The 25042-nt window shown below is 37.4% G+C and overlaps 1 protein-coding gene across 2 annotated transcripts; it reads left to right on the top strand.

The window, feature by feature from the left end:
• Positions 1–797: 797 nt before the first annotated feature.
• LOC116888896 (dystrophin-like) lies at positions 798–24794 on the top strand. 2 transcript variants are annotated; one of them, XR_004386354.1, is made up of 4 exons: positions 799–1334; positions 10469–10561; positions 17555–17586; positions 22252–24794. XR_004386354.1 is itself a non-coding variant. In XM_032890157.1 (3 exons), exons 1-3 carry the CDS (start codon positions 1292–1294, stop codon positions 22347–22349), a joined length of 234 nt encoding a protein of 77 aa, XP_032746048.1. In that variant the 5' UTR covers positions 798–1291; the 3' UTR covers positions 22350–24794. The 2 variants fall into 2 exon arrangements, 1 of the variants encoding a protein (XP_032746048.1); XM_032890157.1 differs by lacking the exon at positions 17555–17586 and having other exon boundaries at positions 798–1334.
• Positions 24795–25042: the final 248 nt, after the last annotated feature.

Below are 25042 nucleotides of genomic sequence, written 5' to 3'. Positions count from 1 at the left end.
TAGTGCCTCTTCTGTTCACTTTTCGTTTTGTGGTGGTCAGTTTCTCTGTATGCCAGAGATCAAAATCTAGTGATGAGGTGAAACCTGTTTTCCTCTTCTTTCTTAACTTCTTTACCTAAGAAATCTGCAAAGCGGAATATGATCGTCTGGAAGCAAGCAGCATGAGCAGAAGGCCTGTCCCCACTGCGTCCTCCTCTGAGATGATGCCCACCTCTCCCCAGGAGTCCCAGGGATGCCTGAACTCATTGCTGAGGCCAGTTTTACCTGCCCAACACAAAGGACGTCTGGGCCGAGAGCAAATCCTGGAAGACCAAGAACAACTGGAGTCTCCAGTTACACAGTAGACTGAGGCAGCTCCTGAGCAAGTGTAAGACCTCCCCACCTCTCTAGATGGCTAGTTCCAAACTTCTCCTTTTTCTATTTTTTTCGGAGCTGGGGGCCCAACCCTGATGCCAACAGCTTGCCCCAAGGCAAGCGCTCTCACTGAGCTAAATCCCCAACCCCAGTTCTAAAACTTTCTACATTTCCTTTAAAAGCAAAACAAAGACAGAACTCAGGTGTTTGACTTCCAACTTTAAAGTACTTTTTCAATATGTCTTTGACATCCTTTCTCTCTCCGATGTGATTTTGGTCAGGGATTGCTTTTGTTCATTTGTTTTCACTTGGAAATGCATTTTTAAGGAAATGTCAGTCGTTTCTTAAGTGGTATACCTGAGGCTCTTTTTTCTCCAAAATCACAACATGTATATTTAAATATTTACACATCCACTGGGAGCCTAGGAAGATATAGCATTAAAACAGACCCCAGCCAGACATGCTCTAGGTTTTCTAAGAATTTAAATATTAAAATAATGTTCGTTTCTATTGTGGTTCTTTATACTTCACGGGTTTTATATGGTCTCTGTTCTCACTTGATCTTCTCAATCATTTAGCCTTTTAATTTTGTGACTTAAATCTTGTTTGACCATATCTATATTTCTCTGCACTTTTATAACTGAAGACAGTTCAGCTGCAAAGATATATGCATGGATTATATCTACAATAAAATATCACACGTTCTTCAATTTCTGAGAATTTTCTAAGTAGGAATGGTAATAACGTCTGAGTCCTGGGTGTCTATAACAATCCAATTTTTTGAGTCGATAGTATTCCTATAGTGTTTGTGAGTTTATTATGGAAAAATAATATTCTTCCGTTTGCATCCTTTTAGCCCCAGGCTGAGGCCAAGGTGAATGGCACCACGGTGTCCTCTCCTTCTACTTCTCTGCAGAGGTCAGATAGCAGTCAGCCTATGCTGCTCCGAGTGGTTGGCAGTCAAACTTCAGAATCTATGGGTAAGTATCAGCTCCTTCTAGAATTACTTTTAGTGTACTGTACTGTACTGTTTTGCTACCAGTACAAATCGTGAAGCCACACCTGTGTCACATATGCCTTAGAGCAACTCGTGTGATTAATTAACTAGAAAGATAGTATGAAAAGCAAGAGGTAGAGAGAAATCAGTCTGCAGGGGAAAAGTAGAATCACATTTTAGGGATGCTTAACTCATTTTATTTTAGGAAACTTTTGAATATCATATCATAGGTAAGAATATTTGAAAAGATATTTCTTAGAAGATGTATTTGAAGCCTGCATCTGCCCAAAGAAAACCTTTTCTAGATGTATACAGCAGTTAGGCGGTATTTGTTCAGGCCAAGATATATGAATTCTGGACAAGGTCTACATTTACAGAAATGGGAGGGGGCATCTATGATACTGCTGCATGTAGATAGAGTTTCTAGGACCTAGGGTCTGACTGCAAAGAAGAAATGAAAAGAGATTTGTTGCCAATATAGAATCAAGTATTTTTCCCCTTTCCCTGAGCTATACATAGGGTTTTCAATGTATTATACAAGTATTTTTACCACAGAACACATACTATACCCCAACTCAGGATTATATATATATTTTTCTAAGTTATGTATGTTATTATTTGTATGTATATGTTTATGCCAGTTGACACAGTTGCTGGAAACTGAGATCTGCTCCTCTGCAAGAGGAGCAAACACTCTCAACCACTGAACCGTCTCTCTAGCCAACCCCCCAGGAGTACATTTTGATTGTTTTGTAATGCATTTAAGAAAACAGCAGACTTCCAGAATTAAATTACACATCCATGGATTTGACTGCTGAAGGATACGAGACAAGAAATATATTACAAAGGGTATCTGGATGCAATATCTGTGGCAGTCTTTTGGTTCTGTTTTTCTTTCTGTTGCTATGACAAAAGCCATGACCTAAGTCAGTGTAGGGGAGGAAGTGTTTATTTCAGTTTATAGCTTACAGTCTATCACTGAGAGGTCAGGGCAAGAACTTAAACAGGAACTCGAAGCAAAAACTACTGAGGAATTCTGCTTTTTGGTGCATAGACCCACACTTAGCTAGCTTTCTAATAAAGGCCAGGGCCTTTTTGCCCATGAATGGTGCTGCAGACAGTAAGCCGGGCCCTCCTACATCAATTAACAATTGACAGGATTCCCCCTTAGACATCCTTTCCAGCCAGCCTATCCAGGCAATACCAGAATTGAGATTCTCTCCTTAGGTGACCCTAAACTGTGTCATGTTGACAATTAACACTAAACAGACAACCTCTATTTGAGTAATGGTGTGGTGAAGAACCGAGAAGTAGATACAACATTGAGGAAGATATGCTCAAAAGGATGAAATCTAAATGAAGAAGAAAGTTAATTACAGCCAATGAGATCACTATGAGTGATGGATCACTTCAGAGAAAGCAGTTTCAGAGAATCTGAGAAGTTGATCAGTGAAAAGAAATGAAAATTAAGGAAAGAAACTTTTAGAACACTTTGTTTTGGTTTTCCCATTGCTGAGACAAATACCTGAGGAAAGCAGCTTGAGGGTGAAAGGGCTTCTTTTGGCTTTGATCGAGGGTACCGTCTATCACAGTGGGGAAGGCATGAGTGCAGAAGCTCCAGAAGCTGCTCATGTTAGATCCCAGTTAGGAAATAGGAAAGAGGTGAATGCGGGTCCCTAGCTCACATTCTCTTTTTATAGTCAGACCAGAAGCCTAGTCAATGAAAAGATATCGCCTGCATTTAGGATGGGTCTTCCCAGTTCAGTTAACCTAGTCTAAAGCTTCCTCACAGACATGCCTACATAGAGTCTTCTAGATTCTGCCACATTGACAGGTAAACCTCACAAATCCCAAGTAGGAATGAGGGCTTAAGACAGAGTTAATTGAATTTGGGGATGAAATGTTAAGTGGTTAGCATGGTCTTATGTCATTTATTCTTCTTTGGGAACCTCTGCACAGAACTGGGTTCTATGAAAGCTGTAATTGGTGTTGCCTACATGATAACATAAGAGTACGAGGCAGAAGCTATACTTCAGTGTCATGAATGGTTATGGCAGCACTTGTTAGGGAGTGTTTATTCTTTGTATTGTGCTGTTAGACAGTCATGTTTAATGAATTCCACCAGAATTTGATCTGTTTCCTTCATTTCTCCTCTTTTATGAGTGAGTAAGCATGAATCAACCCCATGACTGTGTTTCTTTTCCTTGGGTCCTAACCTAATTTTCCTTGGGATTCCCACTATTTCCTGGAAGATCTTAATGGAATACCATGACTGCCATCCCAGATATCTGGAGCCAGAGATGGGGGAGGATCAAGTTGAGATGTGACTGAGGAAGAGAGTGACACCACGGCTTAAAAACAACAGCCCCTCAAATTCTTATTAAATCACACACAGACTTCTTTGTTGTTTGCATTCAAAGCCTGGTGTAGGAATTCATACTTGAGATGATTCATGGACTAAAGAGACACAAAGTGTGGATCTCTTTGGGCATAAAAATAAGGTTGAAAGGTAGAAATGTGTTAGTGTGGAAGACCAAGAGATTAAGGTGAAGTTGGGTGTGGTGACGCACACTTGCAATCCCAAGAGTTGAGAAGCAGAGGCAGAGCAATTGCTGTAAGTTCTAGGCCAGTTGGGTTTATATGGTGAATTCTAGGCCACCCAGGGCTATATAGTGAGAACCCCCCTCAGAAAATGAGGGGGGTACAGAGAGAATGAGAATATATGGATTGAGGTCAGAGGAGTGGGACTGTGATCAAGACAGTTGAACAAATGGGGTATTAGGCATGGTTTCAAGTTCTTCCTATATTTAAGCATTGGAAGTATAAGTTCCACTCAGCTTGAAGTGGTGCATGGAGATCCGAAAGGTCAGATTGTGTACAGCTCAAGGCTGGAGACATTGGATGGACAATTCAATCAGCAGGGTGCTGAGACCATTGGAGTGATTATAGAGAGTCAGAGATGTTGAAGAAGGTAGATGAGGGGTCTAAGAAAATCAGGATGCCTGAGGAGAGACTAGTTGAGGCAAATCCAGTAATGTTCAAAAATTTCCACCAGGGTGGAGGACCCCTCCAGCTCCTAAGAAGGCAAACGTTATAGGGCAGCCAGGGTCCAGTTGTTCTAGACAAGAGAGGAGATACGTTTGTGGTGCTGCTTTGTTACACACTAGAGTTGGGCGCCTCCATGAGAATCTCTTTGCACATGAGATCTGAGGCCAGCCACGGGACTATTGGAAGTGAAAATGACAGCGTAGAGCATGAAAACATACTGTACACCTTTGAGAAGTCAATGAATTCTGAAAACAAATGAGCTTTAGCATCTCTGTTGTTTCCTACTTTAGGGTTTTCCTGTCCTTTTGAAGTAATGCTTGAGAGATTAAATCATGAATTTTAGCTGTGAGCCTCAGAACTCTAGATGCTTAGAAGTATTAATTATTTAGGTTGTCAACACCTAAGAGGCAGCATACCTGTTAGAGCACTCGAGGTAAAGTACGTAGCACACTGTGGTGTTGATGATTTGTAGAACCAAGAATGCTCTGGCAGAACTGAACACAGGGATAGAAGTGCTATACGCTAGTGCCTAAGTTAGGATAAGAGCTAACTTGCCCATATAAAATTGATAGGATATGTTGCAAGGTTTGTTTTTTGAAAGAAAAGACTAAATTCAAAGGTGCTTTTTCTTGAACTGGGTAAACCGACTTTATTTAATAAAGGGGAATAGGGGAACTTTTAAAATGATGGTCCCAGGTGTTTAAATAACTGTGATAAATGTTCTTGTATTTTGAGCCTTTGAGATGTGGTAAGGATGAGATTGGCTGAGTTATATTTTCGATGAAGATAGTATTCTTTAAATATACAGCTTCAATGCTTTTCTTTCAAATGAACATATGGGAGTCATACCAAGTTATTTATCTAAGAATTCAACTATTTTTATCCATCCTCATGTGCAAATTCCATATCATAGATTTAACCAACCAAATTTACAAATATTTGGGGAAGGTGTCCATTTGTAATGAAGAATATAGATCTCTTTGGATCATTATTTCCTGAATTTAATAATAATATAACAACTAGTTATATAGCATTTACATTGTATTGGGCATTACCAGTAATATAGAAATAATTTAAAGTATATGGGAAGATGCATATTGTTTCTATGAAAGTACTTGATTTAAGGGGCATTTTAGCAGTCATTTTGATCCTTTAACCACCCCCACCCCTGACAGATCCAGAGGGACCACTGTATCTCTCTGAGCACAAAGTACTTCTTACTTAAAAGGCTTTTGGCATTGTTTGTATTCTATACAGTTGTTATTGGGAGATTATGCTAATGGAATTTACATTTTACTGGAAGAGACAAATATAAATGGACAAAATTAGTCCTTTTTGATATTTATACTTCTGTATCCTCAGGCAAATGCATTCCTAAGAATTCTTCAAAGTCGGGCTGGAGAGATGGCTCAGCCGTTAAAGGCTAGGCTCACAACCAAAAATATAAGAAGAATTCTTCAAAGTCAATAAGTCCTTACCTTCTCAAACCCACTCTTCCAAATGTGTTTTCTGCTTTATTTAAAATATCAAACATTTCCAAAACATTAAAAACAGATTTTATTGTTAATATTTGTAATTTATATGACCTCTTTTTCTGTTTTTCATTTAGGAAAAACTCCAGGTTTGCAACAAAATTGTAATTAATTCAACATTTTGCCACAGTTGCTATATATCCATTTATTTATGTATCCTTAGATTAATGTTTTGTTTATATGGACATCTATTTTTATATGTCTCTAAGATGACATCTTTACATACTCTGCATTGTTTTATTCATATTTTATGTGCATATCCATCATACTTACATTTATATAATTGTTGGTTTATTTTATTTCAGTGACCTATTTAATGTCTGTTTCACATAAAAGAACATTTTGCCCAAAAGGCTTGAAAACATATCTTCTTTCAAGATGAAAGATATTGTCTTACATAACCAACATAAAATTACTACTCAGGCAATAAACATTGGTCCCAGGACTGTAAATCACTGGTAGAGATTGTATCTGGTATGTGCAAGGCTCTGAATTCAATGTGTAGCACCACACAATAAAATCAAGTAACTGTTGCTGCTTCAACTATGATATCTTCAATTCTGCCAATAACATTCTGTATAGATGATGATGATGATGATGATGATGATGATGGCGGGTTATTACATATATTATTATTATTATTATTATTATTATTATTTTCAAAATCAATGAAAGATCATAGCTTTTATCACTGTCAAGTCTCCTGCAGTCTCCTTCATAATCTAAAATACTTTTTCTGGGCAACTTTACTTATGTTCAAAACCAGTGTTTGTGGAATGGTTTTTGAAGTGGTATTATCTACTTGCCTTCTGCTTCCTTCTGAGTCTGTCCTCTACTAAATATTTTATGCAGAGTTACCATGTAAATGATGTGCAATACTCTTCAGTGAGCTACATCCAGGCCTACTTTAAGGGTCACTCTCTATCCTCTTCTTCATTCTTCTTGGGATTTCCTTCTATTTGCCTACTACTATGTTGATTATTCTATGCCCAGAGTTCTGACCCAGCCATCATCCATCAGTGCATTTTGAAATGTCTGTAAGAAAGAAATAATTTGCTGAGGCACGGTTCCATGTTTAAAAAGAAAATAATTTGCCCAGATACAGTCATTTGTAAACCTTAGCTTCAAATAAAGCTGGATAATATTGTTAATAACTTAAAAAAGAATGTTTAGGCATGTTCATGAGAAGATAAGATAAATGAAGAAAAAATAGTAGTTATCAAGCTTGTCCTGACTGTGGCTATTATAATTAGAACATTCTGGGTTGCCTTTTATATTATAGTTACATAGTGTATTATTAGACAAAGTGTAAATTTTGCTATCTTGCTGGGCCGGCAAATTAAAACATAGTATATAATTATATTTTTTGACCTTTACTTCAAACTTGATATGTATTTACCATTAGTTATGGGGTTTCATATTATTTCACATATATAACATGCAGTGACAGTGATCAAGTTGTGGTAATTATCATTTCTGTCTTTAAATGCCATTCTTATCTGTTGAGGAATCAGTGAGAGTTGATTAAATGACAACTGCCAAAAATTTCAAATTAGGTATTTCTTATTTGGTTATCATCAGGTTGCTACACCTGCAGGTGCTCAGTGGAACCCTCAGCCCTGGCTGTGCTCAAATTGTCTCCCCTCCTCCATAGGTCAGGAAACCATGTGCCTCAAGTACATAAAAACAAACAAAATGCAACAACTCATGTCACTCTAGGTTCCTCCATATGTCACATCCATTCACATTCCCCTCCCTACTAACAGGATTCTAATGGCCAGCTGGCATTCTTGGACCATGGAAGAGCTCTCCTCTCAGTGTTAGATCACTCTGTGGATATTGGTAAACTTCTTGCTGTCCTTTGAGCAAAGCAAGCACACTGGTCTTCTAGAAGCTTTTGAAGTTGCTCTTCTTTTGACTGTTGCTCTATTTCCTGATATACCTATGTGATTCATATCTTCAGGTTCTTAGTACTCGGGCTCAGGTGTGTCTCACTCTTGTCTTAGTGTGCATCACTCCTTTTCACACCTACATAATTAATGAAGGTCTCAAAGAGGGCATTGGATTTCCTGAAGCTACTAACATGGATGTGTAGAACTGAACTCAGGTACTACAAAAGAATAGGATTCACTTCTGAGCCACCTCTCCAGCCCCTTGAGTGTGGCTTTCTATAAAGGCATTACAAAAAAAACCTGTCCCAGTATCTAACAGTCTAACGATACATGACTAGTGATTTATTCTTAAAATATTTATAAGCATATATTAATTGTATAAAGTGGTGGGTATTATTATTATTGCAGTTTTATAATAAAGGATTTTGATCGTGTTCATCATCACCCTTCTATTTTATCTCATTTCCCCTTCTTCTCTTCCTCTTCCCTGTGAGTGGTATTACTTTATATCCAGGTTTCATTTAACTGGTTCACTACTCAGTATAATCAGATATAGAATCTATTCCGTACTAAAACACTTGTCAGTTAACCTATTTGTTCTTTTTTCCTGCCTATATGTGACAAATCTGATTTCAGTTCTTACAAAGAGGTAAGGGAAGCCATCCTGAGAAATCTGGAAAAATTGAGGAAACAGGTTATACTTGTTTATATACAATTTAGGATATATCGGGTATTCTAAAGATATTAGAATGGTTATTGGATCAATGTCTGGGTGCATACATAGCTCCCTGCATTCAAACTCCAACAACCCCAAAAATGTTTGAATAGATACAATTACCATTATCACAAAAGCTTTCTATTAAAACAAGGCAATTTTACATTTGAACTTAGGTACTCCCTTTTGAGACAGGATAGCTTATCTGTAAAGATGAACTTAGCTGACATCATTTGCTTATCCTTTACAGTTTAATCCTTGAAGTCATTCAGGAACAATACTGCCAGTCACATCATTGAACTATACCTGGGTCTTACAATGAACTTCCAAGAACTCGGATATGATGTAATTAAACTGTCAGATATATTGACATGATGCTGAGTGTTTCTGCTGGTTCTGATTTAATCTGTAAGACATACTGTCAGGAACATGGTCTTGCTGTCATTAAAAATGCCTCATGTTTCCCAGTTCAACAAAAATTTGCATTAGTAGTGGAACAAAAAGATGTAATTGGCCCTGCAATTGGTCAGGGTTGTGTCTCTTCTGGTAATATATCATTCATTCCATGATAGTAGGTGTTTAACTTAAATTTATTAAGAATAAATAAACTAGAAATACTAAATGCCACGTTTTTTCTCTTCTGAAGACAGAAACTGAAAATGTGTGTGCGTGGGTGTGTCTATGTGCTCCCACATGTGCGCATGTGTGTAGAGAGAAGAGAGGAAGGAGGAGGAATCTAGTCTCTTGTTTTGTGAACTTCCATTCTTCACAGTGTTTTCCATGCTTAGGGATTTCAATGGATTTGCTCTTGGCACATGACTCACAGAATTAGGCTTTGTTAATCCACCCCAGCTTAATCCTCCATTCTAGGAATCCATATGCAGACTCATGTCCAATTTAGAATATGATTTGTCTTAGCAGTGAATCTCTCTGCTTGTGCCTTAAAAACAAGCTTGAAGATGCAGGAATAAATGCAGGATTAGACTCTTAGCTGAAAATCCAAGCATGGCATAGACCAACGGAAATGAAAAGAATATGTAAATCATTTAATCACTACCTCCCTAGTCATTTCCCAGTCACATGTGAACATGAGCTTGTCCTTAATCCCCTTCATTATTTCTGACTTGCTTGAACAAGGTCTTGCTTTCAAAGTAACAAACTGAGCTTAGAAAGAAGTTATTTTCATGATTAAGAGATTGATTATTATGAAAAACAACTTTCAAAGAACCTTCAGAATTCAAGTTAGTTTCATAACAATTTTGCCTTACTCAAACTGTTGGGTAAAGAGACACTGATGTTCACAATATCTACAAATTCCCAATTAAAAAATGATAATGTAATTCCAAGTAACAATGAGTAAATTCCTCAGCATTCCTGTCTACGATCCTTATAATACTGACATAAGTATTTATTAGTTCATATACAAATGTTTATTCCTTCTTATTACATTTGATTTCAATGTTCCTTTAGTTTTGTTGTTGTTAAATGTGAGACCGAAAAACCCCAGTTCCTCTTGTCTCTTATTACCTTTATGGAGTAAATCCAATCTGCCATGTTCTTATTTTTCTTTTGTGCTGAGGAAGCACACTGCAAGTGTGTGATAATAATTGTTCATCTCACAGAAAAGGTTCACATTTGTTAATGGGCTTCAAGAAAAGATGTTTTATCAACTTCATGTTAACTCATGAGCATGAGCACAAGTTTTCTTCCCCTCGAATAATAGCAGGTCAATTGCCATGCAGATTTCCACGCATTAAGGAAGTAGTCCCTAATTATGAAACTTGAGGACTTGCTTGAGAAGTTTTCTGTTATGATATTCGTGAGAAAGTAAAATGAAGATACGATGGTTTGTAAAATATTTTTGTGGCCCTTTCCTGTGTCTGCATTTGGCAGAAATGTGATGGCTCTTCCTTGCTTTTCTTTCACTAAGGTGAGGAAGATCTTCTGAGTCCTCCCCAGGACACAAGCACAGGGTTAGAAGAAGTGATGGAGCAACTCAACAACTCCTTCCCTAGTTCAAGAGGTAAGGACCTGTAGCTAGAAGGGATTCAGACCTCACCATTCCCCTCCATTCTAACGGATGTGTTATTGTCTATTGGAAGCCAACATGTACTGACAAAAATGCCCATTTGGGTTCATGGTAAGATTTTATTTTTTCGTATAGATTTCTGGCTTAGTGTATTTTGAGTTCAAATACCTGAGTGATTAAAATTGTTTTAGAAGCAAGAACTTATTTGTACTTCTAGAGTGTTTTGGTTCATATGCAGAAGAGCCAATTATGTGGTACTCTTTTCTTAAGAGCAGCATAGTGTGACTTTCACAGATGAGAAAATTAATGCTGTGTGTTCCCTGTGCCAGGGATGTAAGGCTACAGTATGCCACAGCAAGGCCCAGAAAATGGCTAGCAAGTGGTAGTGGTGGGGATTCTGGCTTGCAATCTGATGCCCTTTGTGTTTGAAAATTGTATCATACGCCATCATTTTAATATCGGGATAATTAGATCTCCATAGGTAAGGTTATTGGCTTTTCACTTCCTTATAAAAATAAAAGCCATTCTTTTCTCTATCACATTGACCTTGTATATTATTGCACCCCATATAAAAGCAGGACTTTAGCACACAGAATTTTCCTGCAGACCTGTATGAGCCACAAACATCTTGCTTCATCCAAAGGGTTATTTTATTGCTCTTGATGTAGTTTATTATCTGACACAGTCACAGAACCTCCCCCACCCCTGAACTCTTCCTGTCAACCTATTAAAACAAAACAAAGCAAAACAAAACAGTTACGGTCACCCGTGAGCTGATAGAAGGAAAACATGGAGAAGTAAAAGGAGAAATCCGAAAGGTCCATGTCCAGGGACTAGCTCCCCTAATGGGCAGCCTAGGAAGGAAGGGTGATGGGAAATCTGAGGTTTCTGCTCGTCTCCATAAGGGCAACGAGGAGGATGAGTTTGAGTAGTGTGTTTTCCCCATCTTTTTGTTCAGTGACAGTTAACAATGGCCATTTCCTAGCTATTTGATCTGTGGAGTGAAGGTTGTGTAGTACATCAAAAGCAATAATGTTCTGGTAGAGCGCTGCTATGGAAACCATCAGGAAGCTAATTTTAAAATGTCTGTACCAACCATCTTTTCAGTGCTGAACACCACCGATTGATTTTTAGCAGATAAAATGCTTACCTGTCTTGCACTAACTCCTTGCCCCATCCTCATCCTAACTCTATTAGATATCTCCTCTTCTTAGATGTTATTATTTAGAATGAGAAGACCATATCCAAACTTGTTAGAAAATAAAATGCTTTCCCTTTTGCTGTTATCACTGTGTCCTTGCAGAGTCTACTAGTGTCCACCATGTAGCAGAGAAAGTATTAGAAATGCAAAGGAAGAACAAGTTCTTGGTTTTTGAAGATCTCATTCCCAACATGGGGCAATAATACAATTTCTATAGTGAAGATATATTTTCCATGAGTGAATCCCTGAAGTGTTCTGCTTCTTAGAAAGGAATTAGTTGTTTCTTCAAGATTGCATGGTAGTTAGAGGTGTCAGGGCTTTCGGCCTCTACCATACATTTTATTACCCCTTCCCTTTTTCTTTAAGGTCATAGACATGTTTCCTCCCAGCTTCGTGAACTGCTGCCCCATTTCCCTGCTTTGTGAGAGGTTAAGGGCTACCCTGTTTGTAGGATGGCTATCTCTTCCACATCTAACAGGAATGTAGCAGAGAAGGGACAGCCACATGTATTGTCTGCTGTTTCTGTTTAATTTATTCGGGAATAAAATGTTAGTTACAACCTGGTAAATTGATTTTATGATCCAGTGTTACAAAGTTTTCTTATCTGTCTTGTGTCAGTTCTCCTTGCCCATGTCTGTAGTTTTTAAAAAATAAATTAATTTTTTTTACCATGCAAATTTCTGCCAAAACTGAGCTAATGTCTTAGAGGACTTGGGAGTCTTCCTCTGACTCATCTGTCCATGTTCCTTTCATTGTTACCAGAAACAAATGAAGTTCCTGGTTGATACAGCTAGTTCACACAGCTGTTTCAGTAACTCCAAACAGATGTCAGAGCCAGAGGTCTGACATTTAGTGGAAATGTGTTATTAAATACCACCTTGTGGTTTGTTTTACCCAGCTAGTTAATTTCCAACAGAGGAAAAGCTTTATTGTAGAAAGAAATTAAAACTGTCATAAATTTAAAAAAATAAACAGATAAAGTGTGTTACTGTATGCCTTGAATTTACAACATCTGTGCCACTCCTAAACCTGGAACCAGAAGGTATCTAAACTTTACCTTTCATTTCCAGAGTGCTTAGAAGCACACTGAAATTAAATTCCTTTTTCATAGCCATTCGGCAGGTTAAATTAGGCCTCCGATATTATCTAAATGGTTTTTGCTAAGCTGTTATTGAGATTAATAAATACAGCATGCTTCTTCACTTAGTGCTAAACCTTAGGCAATATAGACTGCAGCACATCCAAGGTATGCATGTGTGCACATTTAAGTCTGTAATTTTATCTTTCCTGGTTAGCCTATAGTTATAGTTAGTTGTTTGTAATTGAGTGTTCAATGTACATTAGCCAGTTTCTGTCTAATTTATTTACATATACTTAAAGAGGAGCAGATCATAGATAAACATTGAATTATAGCATAATAGACATTCACTATGCTAAAACACTGACTTACATTATTGCATAGAAACACTACATGAGTAGAACAAGAAATACATATTACTTAAGATTAAGCACGTTAAGCACTTTTTCATGTATCTCTGATCATTTAGTGGTCTTAAAATGTAGAGTTCTATGTACAAATGTGCACATTAATGAAAGAAGTACTTCCTTAGGGATGTGGTATTGGACTTTCTAAAATGAAGTGCTCCCTTATACAGATTAATAAATATCATAAAAGACAAGTTTAGTGCATAAGAAAATCAAAAAAGTATTCCTGTTTGAGGATTTCTTTTATCTCTGAAGTTTCCTGCATATTGATATTCTACAGAGTACTATCATTAACAGCCCATGGTATCTTTTTTTTTTTTTTTTAATACCACTGCTACCCATATAAGCTCACATACATTCTGTCACATGCCCCAAAATAACCAAGCTTGCAAACAGCTTTTTGAACCCTGCTATTTTTTAATATTGAAATCTTCTACTCTGGCTCTTTTGTAGTCAAAAAATAAAGCTGGAGCACATGCTTAGCATGATCAAGGGCCTGCGTTCAATCCCCAGGATTAAAAGGAAACAGACAAAAAAGTGGGCAGGATCTGGAGAAATAGCTCAGCAGTTAAGCGCATTGGCTTCTTTTCCAAAGAACTTCGGTTTGATTCCCAGCACCTAGAGGGTGACTCACAGTGTTCTATAATGCCAAGTTTCAGGGGATCCATGCCCTTTCTGGCCTCCACATGCACCAGGACAGGCATGAAGAACAGGACAGGCATGTAAAACTTAGACATACATACAGTCAAAATATCCATGCACATAACATAAAATAAATTTTTTTTAAATTTAGACAAAAAATTTCACACCACCACAGAGCAAGCACCAGTGTTTCCTATACACATGGACAAAGGGTAAGGTAAATTATCCATTTATACTGGAGACCCACAATCTACCAATTTTGAGCCCTGTGGGGCCCACTACTGTTTGTAAGAGTGAAGGTTACTGGGACATAGCCACATCCATTCCTTTGTATAGAGTTCATGGTTTCTCTAAAAGCAGAGTAGTAGTTACCAAGTTGAGTAGTTGCTACAGTGACCACGTGGCTTATAAATCCGAAAGTATTTACCACCTGGACCTTCACAGAGAAAGCTTGGTCAGCCCTGCTTTGCACTTTGATCGTGTGTCCATTCAGACTCCTTACATGTGCACACAGCTGCATGCTCCATGGCAGCTCAGCCTTCCAGCTCAGCGAAGCTGAGGAGGTGCACTGTATTGTGCGTTTCCATCTGTATTCCAGAAAGCCTGCACATTCGGAAAAGTACAGCCATTCGAATCATGTTTGAGTTGTAGTAAAATATCAACCACCAAATGATTATCAACCTAAATCCTAATTTAGCTAGTTCTAAACCACTAGTGAGCTAAGAAAGCTGAAGGCACCTAGAAGACAATAATTTTTGCCAATTCTTTTCTCTGAAACTGTGAGTTCCAGTCAATAATCTCAAATTCTTGTTGCCTCAGGAAACTAGACTTTCTCAGACCCAACCAGGCCGCTGATTTATACCTCGGACTGCCCCAGCACACTTCCCTTTTCTCTTGATTCATTTCCTGATAACATATCACATTGCCAGAAGGACATCCTAACCGAAGATCTATGGAATCATTCTAAAGAACATATTTATGAAATAAAAACTTCAAGTGGATACTTGCATTTTAAAATGTTGCAACCAAGTAATTTGTATTTTGTCAGTGAAGAACTATCTTTAGTATACTAGAAAACATTGACTTCTAGCTCAAGAAAAGGGGCCTTTTCTTTCAGAGACTATTTTGTGAAACCCTACAGACAAACCAAGTGTCAAAGAGAAGATTTATTTAGAAAGAAATTAGGATTTCATACAATAAGCCTTCTGAAAAAGTACCCAGGACAGATCAAATACTGATTACTGCATCATTTTTAGCAATAACCACTTGACAATGATGTGAATATGGCTCAGTATAAAATTAATAAAGATCTATAACCTTGGTCACAATCAAATTTTGGAAATAAATAATATAGTTTTCTTACAACTCTGTCCTTGCTAACGTTCTGACGTTTAAAAGTAAACCAAAGAATTGTCAGCCTTTGGAATCTAACCTCTAAAGCAGCAGTTCTCAACCTGTAGGTTGCAAACCCTTTTGGGGTCAAAGGATCCTTTCACAGAGGTTGCATGCATATCAGATATTCTGCATCTCACATATTGACATTATGATTTATAACAGTAGCAACATTACAGTTATGAAGTGATAAAAAATATTTTTGTGGTTGGGGTTTCCACAACAGGAGGAACTGTATTAAGGTGATGCAATGTTAAGAAGGTTGAGAACCACTACAGAGGTAGGACTCATATCCAGATTACTGATAACACAGGAAAGACTCTTGACCATGTCTTCACTGATACTATAATGTTCTACTTGGTTCTCTGTTGATGCAACAAAACACTAGCCAAAAGCAACTTGCAAAGTAAAGGGTTTATTTTATTTGATGCTTTATAGCGTATTATCAGTGGATGTCAACACAGAAATCTAGAGAGAGGAGCTGAAGCAGAAACCATAGAGGAACACCGGTTAATGTCTTTCTTCCAAGCTCACATTCACCTACTATTCTTAAACACACCGGGCTCACCTGCCTAAGGAGAGTCCCACCTCCACTGAGCTGGACCCTCCAACACTAGTTTCCATCAATCAACAAAGTGCCCCATAAAACTGCTAGCAAGCCAGTCTCACGGACGTTCCTTCTTTCCAGGAATTTCAGGTTGACAATCAAGATTGATTCAGTTTCATCAACGCTGATAAAATACCAGGAGCATTTTAGGTAGAGCACATAAGACTGAGTAGTGGCGGAGATGTGGGCCCTATCCTTCATAAGCCCACAGCCTTAGAAGAGAATTGATTCTGCTGCCAGACAATAGAGCGCTGAACAACAAAGATTCTTAACATTTTTTAAAAGAAAAATCTTAACAGAAAGTCCCAAAGGAAAAGTAATTCGTACTAGGTTTTATTTGAACCATCAAATCTGAAATAATGTTCACGCCTCTCTCCCTGTCCTCTACGTTTGCTTCTGGTAATACACACTACTGAGGGGGAACTTGTACCCATTTTTCTCTCTTGTCCCTGGCTTGAGGAACAACATGAATGCATAGTTTTACCTGGCCAAATACCAGTTACTATAACCTTTAAATCTCTTGGTAAAATTCAGAAGAAAAAAAAAAAAAGAACCGAGAGAAGTTCCACTTGGAAAAACCTTTACATGTACATCCCAAGTTTGAAGCCTGAAATGTGAGTTGTTAAAGGTTTGATTTCCATTTCCTACCTACATTCTAGAGTAGTGATTTTGGAATTGGAGATAATTAGTTGTAAAGCCACTGAGAATGGGAGGCACTGAGCATGGTGAGTTGGGGGGAAAGTTAATGCTGGATAGGGTCTTTCCCAGCTGTTGGTTTTATCTGCTCGACATATGGAAACTGCATATAAGACTGCGAGGAATTCTCCCATAGCTAAAATCAAAAAGGCTTTTTCACATCCTGAATACAACATGAAATGGGATGTCCAATTAGGACTATTATCATGGGATATTTTCTTAGCAGACTTTGTTTGCAAAACAGGTTTAATTCTATGCAGGTACAGGGTTCTATAAAACAAGAACAGTCTTTAGCCACTGATTCTCAATACTCGGTTCTCAAGACCTGTTGAATTAAAAGGAGGAGGTGGAAAGATTACTTTTAGATCTCATCCTGTTGTTTGCCCAGTCAGTGGGACTTAACCCTTCCTCTATTTTCTTTCTGTTCCTCACAAACTGGCCCCATCAGGACATGCTCATCTTCTAGGAGATAGGACACACATGCTATTTCCTAGTGTATAGAGCCCATATCCTGTCCTCTGTGGGGTTCCGCTTTGACACACAGCCAACAACTTTTGATGTTTTAATACATCGATTGTCAACTCAAAAGTACAAAGATTATGAGACTGTTGAATGCCAAGCTTGAGATTCTATTATAGTCGCCCTTGAAAACAATGGCCCCATTTGTCAATTTCCTTCTATGTGATTTTTCATCCAGTTTAATGTGTGAAATTTATGGCTACTACAAATGATGTCTTTTGGGTCCTGTTATCTGTTTACACTGATTTTAAGTGTATGTAAAGGTTATTTGACTAGATGTGTCTGTGGGATTTTCTGTTTATTTTTTTTTCTCTAAGGGAATAAATGAATTGTCACCTCAATATCTGTTTGGAAAAAGAAGCGAATTTGTATAAAACTGTATATTTATGCATGTTTTATTTTTCCTTTCTGATCTATCTGCCTCTTCCTCTCTCTATTATTAAAGGAAGAAATGCCCCTGGAAAGCCAATGAGAGAGGTTAGTGAGACTCGGGCTCACAGCCATGGCTTCTGTCTGTCTCATCCTGCTTTCTGTGTCTGGCCTTTGTGTAAGAACTGTGTGTGTGCGCACGCGCATGTGTGTATTACACATTCTGTCATCATGTGAGGATGGAAGCCGCCTCTCTACTTGCAACTCATGAGGAGAATTCCTCAAATGTTCATTGCTGTTGTCATCTCCATGACGACAACAGCAGGAGTGGGGGGAACTGGAGTCTCTCAAATATGGCAATCCTTTCTAATCCCTAGGTTGGAACCTTGCAGTTTGCATCTGTTGCCATCTGCAACACAAACAGAATATTCAAAATAAGTCTCACCTTGAATATTATTGATGAGTCATAAAGCTTCCGTCCATTTCCAGGACCTGAGCATTTTCTGCCAGGGTCCTTGGATGTTATTCTTCTGAGATGATTACTTCCTTTTATTTTGTTTTGCTTTCCCCCTCTTTTCCTGGTTCCTACACTCCTTCATTTCCATTTTAGCTAAGATTGGTTTGAGCATGTATTGTGTGCCAAGCACTGTTATGGGCAGTTGCCATTTATTTTCCTATCATGTAATCTTCATGACAAACCTATGAGGTAGGTATTCTTCTGAACTCTGTTTTTCACACTTAAGGTAACTGAGTCAAGGAGTGTGTAAGCAAAGTGTCCAAAGTGCCAGAGCCAAGGGAGGAATCCAGGAAGCCTGTTTTCAAAAGCCACATTAGTAGCCTTTAGTGCTGGAAAGGCTACATCGTCTCAACATGCCCTTTAGAAGACTCACTTTTTATTTGGCATTTGGATCCAAACAGAATAGTAACCGATTATGTTTAAAAAAAAAAAGAATGTTGGTGTTTTGATGTGTTTTTTCAGTGTCTTTTAAAGGGTTGAAATGAGTAGGGTGTGGCATTAACACTGAATATACTTTGAGTTTTCACAGTGAAAGCTGCTTCATCTTATGCTACTATCTGAACATTGACTTACCTACTGAACTGATCACTGGGTGACAAAGTGTTAAGTGTCAGTCCAAGTGAAATAAGATTGCCCTAACCAAGATTTTCAGGGGAAGGTGGGAGGCAGGCAAGCTCTCCTAAGAGATGCCAATGGCATGTGCTGTTCTGAGAGATAAGCTGGACAGGTCGAATGTTCTTGCGTAAGATCCCCATCCTTAGCACAGAGATATACACGTAGAGCCTGGTACATTTAAACGTAGGCAGTGATGGGGCTGCAGAGAGGTGGCTCAGCAATTAAGTGCTCTGGCAGAGGACCCACATTCAGTTCCCAGTGCTGTTATTGGGAGGCTCAAACCCGCCTGTAACTCCACCTCCATGGGCTTACAAATACCACCTCTCACAAGTACACATAGTTAAAAACATTAGAAAATAGTATAAATCTTTTTTTGAAAAAACCTAAATAGTCATCATACTAGAAATTCTGCCAATCCTGTGCGATTATAATAAATTTCATGGTGCTCAGTGTACACTGATGTCCTTTCCAAAAGATGGAAGAGAATTTTAGGGAAGGGATAGTAGCTTGGAGGAGAAGTTCAGAGAATTTGAATCAGTGATTCACTGAATGCTCCTGACTTGGTCCATGAGACTTCTTGGTTGGTTTTAATGGTAAGTGCCCGCCTTAACATTGTTTTGTGGGGAAAAAAAATGCATCATAACATTGAGTCCCTGAACATATTTTATCCGTGAATAAATATTTTTAAAGTCCAATACGTTGAATTGAATCAGTGACTATGACCTGAGATATAGGACAGTGAGATGAGTTCCCAGATGTCAAAGTGTCACAACCATAATGACATTATATACCTGTAAAATACCCTAAACTCACATTAAGGCCAATTATTTTATTTTCAGAGATGAAATTGCAGAGAAAAAAGATAAGCCTACTTCACTGCAGTATTCTGGCTTTTCTTTGGCCAACTGAATGCTAACCATTTATTTGGGAATTGTATTTAAAAAAAAAAAAAGAGTGCCAGATTGCTATTGAGGTCTTGGATCTTCGCCAGAAAGTCTCAATTCCAATCACTGTGGAAAACAACTCCCTTAGGCAGTGGTGGCATGGGAGACTAAATGTGTTGCAGTCAGTGCCAACTTGGAAACACATAAAACTGTCCTAATGTTCAGCGCATGGTGCCTTTGTGTTCAATAATCCTCGCTTAAGAACGGATTAAGTTAATACTTTCTATAGACATATTTTTGTGTCACACTGTACCTGAAGCCCATTGCTATTGCTTGAATCCTGGCTTCTTTTGGACTTCTTGCATTTATAGTCTGATATTTGAATGCTATCTTTAGTTTTTTGTCAAGTAAAGTTAATGACATCACTGTTCCCCCCCTTAAGATAAATAACCATGACACATATAAGTTTATATCCTACATCCTTATTTTACCCCTCCAGTGAACTGGAGTTTAATTATTTGGGTCAATATTTCATCAAAGATAAGAAATTTGGTTTTATTTTGCTTGCTTTCTGTATTCAATAAAATTTCCATAAAATTAGAACCTTTATTCTAATGAAATGGGTATTTATTGTATTACAAAATATGTAATACCATACTTGTACTTTAAATAGAGCAAGCCATCTCTAAAAAAGCTGACATTTTTATGCTAGTGTGTGTAGTATATTAGGAATAATGAACTTTTTTTTCTTATGACAAAGTTTTGAATAGCAGATACTCCCTATAACTAATACCTCAAGATACTCAAGTATTTCTTCCAGATAACAACTAGTCTAGTTTACAGACTAGAAGTATCCCTTGGGGGATATAGACTATCAGTATGTCTATTTAGTTTATTACCTTTTGAACTGCAATATATAATCCCATACCAATAGCCTTAAAAAGGTTAGTTTTGATTATCTGCAAGTTGATAAGACCTGAGGAGGAACCACAGACACAAGCTTCACCAGCCAACTGTAAAAGATGAATAAAAGAATCTCTTATATTGAAGGTACTATAGAAATAAAAAGAAAGAAAACCCAAGGTATTCTGTTCTGTTTATATTTTCAAATATAGTATCTAGCTACTAGATAGGATCCTAGAGTCAGATGTATGGCATAAGATATGGATAAAATCATATTCACTGCCAGGTTATTAGAGTAGTTCTCACTGGCTTCATTTTTCATTTGTTGGTTGTTTTGTAAAGATGGGATCTCACTGTGTAAACCCAATGGTGGCAATTTGACATCCTTCCTGAGTACTGAATAGGCATATACTAGTATACCTTGGTCTTCCATGTTGAATATATATCCAAAGATCATTTCAGTTTTTTACTGCCAGAACATTGGCCCACTTTATGAATAGTACATATGCTCTGTTAAACATTTTAGTATTTGAAGTCTCAACAAAAATCCAAAGTAATTTTTTAAAACACAATTAGCTCTCAATGAAATTCTCTGCAGTAATAAAACTCAAAGAGATTTACAAGCTTAGCCATCTGAATATAAATGCTTCAGTGGCATTAAACATTTAATAAATCTTGAATTGATCTGTTACCATTACTGTGTAAGTGCTTGCCCATGAATCTTCTAATTCTCCCTTACTTTGTTTAACATATGTATCTCTTGAAATAAATATTAAAACAGAATACATGATCTGGTTTATCTTTATATTTTTCTGGGATTTTAGCAATTATGAGACTCTGTTAAGCTGATACATGGTAAGGTAGTAGTGGCCTCACAAGCTATCTCATTTCTAAGAGCAATACTTGAAAAAGAGAATGACTTACCAAGGTTGAAAAATTAAAGAAAGACCCATAAAATGTGGGGCATATACCAAAAAAATGTAGAGTACATCGCAGATCATTTTACTCCAGATGTTAGTTTTGCTAGAGTATCCACAGATATTATGCTCTTTTGATTCATGTTGGGGGATAAATGGCAGGTCATGCCATATTATTATGAAAAGGCTATTTTGATAGTTAACCCCTCATTTAGTAGTCCAACAAAGATGGATTCTCAGGATCTCCAAACCTTGTACTTACGCAGGTCATAGTCAATTAGTGGGCTTCAGAGTAATTTGGAGCATAAAGTGGTTTTTATTCTGCAGCTTTCTAATTTATATGTGAGCAGTGTACAAAAAGGTCAAATCAAGAATTTATTTTTCAGCCCAAGTAAAAGCAGAAAGAAAATAGTCATGTCTACCATAGCACGGTTATTCTTCATGGGCTTGAAGCAGCCAGTAAATGGCAAATCTATGTGGTAGTCAGGGTCACTGTGTTGCTAATGGTGATCTTAGGTGGTAGTGATTTGATAGTAAAAGTGTAGTATATACAACAGAATAAATACAACTATAGTACATACAACAAAGTGTCAGAGGTGTGTCCCATTACATTTCTTGGTGATAAGAGCCTTGTACCCGTCTATGAAGTCCCTTTGAGATGTGTTAGGAAGATGAATGCTGAATGTATCAATTTACATTTTTCCCCATCAAATGACACCACGCTGATCCAGCATTAAGCTAATAACAACACAATGCAATGCTTCACTAACAAGGCTTTGCTTCTTGCTAGAAATGGTAGAACTGGACTGTGTTCTGCATACCTTCAATGCAGCTTCTGTGTTGTCTTTTCCAGAAATGTAATGATTCCCATTGTGGCAACCAGGGCTACAATGCCTGCACACTTTGTAAACTCTTTTTTTTTTCTCTTTGTTTTCAGGACACAATGTAGGAAGCCTTTTCCACATGGCAGATGATTTGGGCAGAGCGATGGAGTCCTTAGTTTCAGTCATGACAGATGAAGAAGGAGCAGAATAAATGTTTTACAACTCCTGATTCCCGCATGGTTTTTATAATATTCGTACAACAAAGAGGATTAGACAGTAAGAGTTTACAAGAAATAAATCTATATTTTTGTGAAGGGTAGTGGTACTATACTGTAGATTTCAGTAGTTTCTAAGTCTGTTATTGTTTTGTTAACAATGGCAGGTTTTACACGTCTATGCAATTGTACAAAAAAGTTAAAAGAAAACATGTAAAATCTTGATAGCTAAATAACTTGCCATTTCTTTATATGGAACGCATTTTGGGTTGTTTAAAAATTTATAACAGTTATAAAGAAAGATTGTAAACTAAAGTGTGCTTTATAAAAAGTTGTTTTATAAAACCCCACACACACACACACACACACACACACACACACACACACACACACACACACACTGAGGCAGCACATTGTTTTGCATTTCTTTAGCGTGGTATTCATATGGAATTCATGATTTTTTTTTCTTTTCTTGCATATGAAAGATAAGACTTCCTTGAACCCCACCAAATGACTGCTTCATATTGCTCTTTTGAGAATTGTTGACTGAGTGGGGCTGGCTATGGGCTTTCATTTTATACATCTATATGTCTACAAGTATATAAATACTATAGGTATATAGATAAATAGATATGAAATTACTTCTTCAAATGTTCTTGCCACTTTCTAACGGAAATAAATTGCTTCTAGTCATCTGGGCTTATCTACTTGGGCAAGAGTGAATTTTCCCTGGAGCCCAAAGCCAGGAGAATACTACTACACTAAAATATTGTCCAGGGCTCCGGATGTTTCTAGTTTTAAACTTTTCACTGACAGCTAGAGCATTCATTTTTTAAAGGAATATGTGAATGAATACACAGAACTTACTATATCATAGTAATTTGTTGGTTGATATATTTCAACTTCCTACTCCTGGGTTAGATTTAATGATGTTTCTGCAATAGAACATCAGAAGACACTTTTAACTCCCAGGCAGTAAGAGGAAAATGGTAGGGGCTAAAGGTTGTAACTCCTCAGTCAATTCTTATGAGGGGAACAGCAACTCTGTAAAAGAATAGAAGAATATTCACAACTATACATATAAACATCTCTATAATTACAACTAAATTGTTCTGCCCTCTTCATAAACTCAACTTGAAGTGGGTGGTTTTGTTGTTGTTGTTGTTGTTGATGATGATGATGAATTTTAGATTTTAGATTTTCTGGTTTTCTTTTCATTGTGATGATTTTTTTAAATGCTGCAAGATTTAGGATTATTGGTAAGAAAGTAACCCAATCACATTGTGACCCTGGTGAATATCAATCCAGAAGCCCATGAACTGCATTTGTCTCTTTTGCATTGGTTTCCCTGCAAGTAACTGTGCATTGGTTTGTGAGTGAGAAGGCACATCGATTGGAAAGTTTCGAGAGCAAAAGCCTCTCCAGACTCTCTGATGTTATTTGACAGGCTGAAATGTCTAAACAAATGCAAGTCATTGAAACAGGAGAAAAGATTAAACGGAAAGCTAAGGACTGGTAGGAAAAGCTTTACTTCCTCTCATGTCATTTTAGTCCTCTTAGCATTTAAAAAGCATTCTCTCAATAGAAGTTACTCGCCTATTATTTTGCAAATCTGTTACCTCTCTAACATCAAGTGTAATTAACTTCTAGCAAGTGGTTTTTGTCCATTATTAATTGTAATTAACATCAAACACAGCTTCTCATGCTATTTCTACCTCACTTTGGTTTTGGGGTGTTCCTGGTAATTGTGCACACCTAATTTCACAACTTCACCACTTGTCTGTTGTGTGGACACTGGTCTCCTTTTTTTCCTTTATAATTTCCAACAGAAAACCCAAAGCTCTGAGATACAAATTGAAATTTGGTTCTGGTCTTGCTTTTTTTCCCTCTCTCCTTTCTGTGGCACTGGGCATTTTCTTTATCCAAGGGTTTGTTTTCACCGAGATTTAAAACAATGGGTTCCTTTCCGTCCTACTAAGAAGTTTTAAGTTTCATTCTAAAATCCAAGGTAGATAGAGTGCATAGTTTTGTTTTAATCTTTTCATTTTATCTTTTAGATATTAGTTCTGGAGTGATTCTGTCAAAATATTTGAATAAAAACTGAGAGCTTTATTGCTGATTTTAAGCATAATTTGGACATCATTTCGTGTTCTTTATAACCACCAAGTATTAAACTGTAAATCATAATCAGTGTAACTGAAGCATACTCATCACATGGCATGGATCATCATTGTCTCCAGGGACTCGATTCTTACTTGAGTATCATCATAGATTGTGTTTTAACACCAACACTGTAACATTTACTAATTATTTTTTTAAACTTCAGTTTTACTGCATTTTCACAACATATCAGACTTCACCAAATATATGCCTTACTATTGTATTATATTACTGCTTTACTGTGTATCTCAATAAAGCACGCAGTTATGTTACAAAAAAAAGACCTGTTGGTTACTTCATTTCTCTTCCTGTGCTTTTTTTATTTTGGGGTGGGGGTGGGGGCCAGTGTGTTACATGGGCTGCCCTTGAGCTCCTAGATTCAAGTGTTCCATCCTACCTTAGCCTCTGAAGTTGCTGGGACTGCAAGGTCATGCCCTGATTTATTCCTAAACATGTAACATATTTATGTATTCAAAACCTCTTCATATATCCAGACTATATGTGTATGCAGCATATACATACTGTGCAC

This window comes from Rattus rattus, chromosome X (genome assembly GCF_011064425.1).
Source record: "Rattus rattus isolate New Zealand chromosome X, Rrattus_CSIRO_v1, whole genome shotgun sequence".
In the NCBI taxonomy this organism is placed as follows: Eukaryota; Metazoa; Chordata; class Mammalia; order Rodentia; family Muridae; genus Rattus; species Rattus rattus.
Note: the sequence above shows the minus strand (reverse complement) of the source record. Positions and strands in the feature narration are given on the sequence as shown.

Bases quoted from the DNA above. Each gene is read 5' to 3' on its own strand.
- LOC116888896 (XM_032890157.1), top strand. From the start codon at position 1,292: ATGCTGCTCCGAGTGGTTGGCAGTCAAACTTCAGAATCTATGG. The intron at 1,335-10,468 runs GTAAGTATCAGC...TCTTTCACTAAG, and splicing joins TCAAACTTCAGAATCTATGG to GTGAGGAAGATCTTCTGAGT. The intron at 10,562-22,251 runs GTAAGGACCTGT...CTTTGTTTTCAG, and splicing joins CTCCTTCCCTAGTTCAAGAG to GACACAATGTAGGAAGCCTT.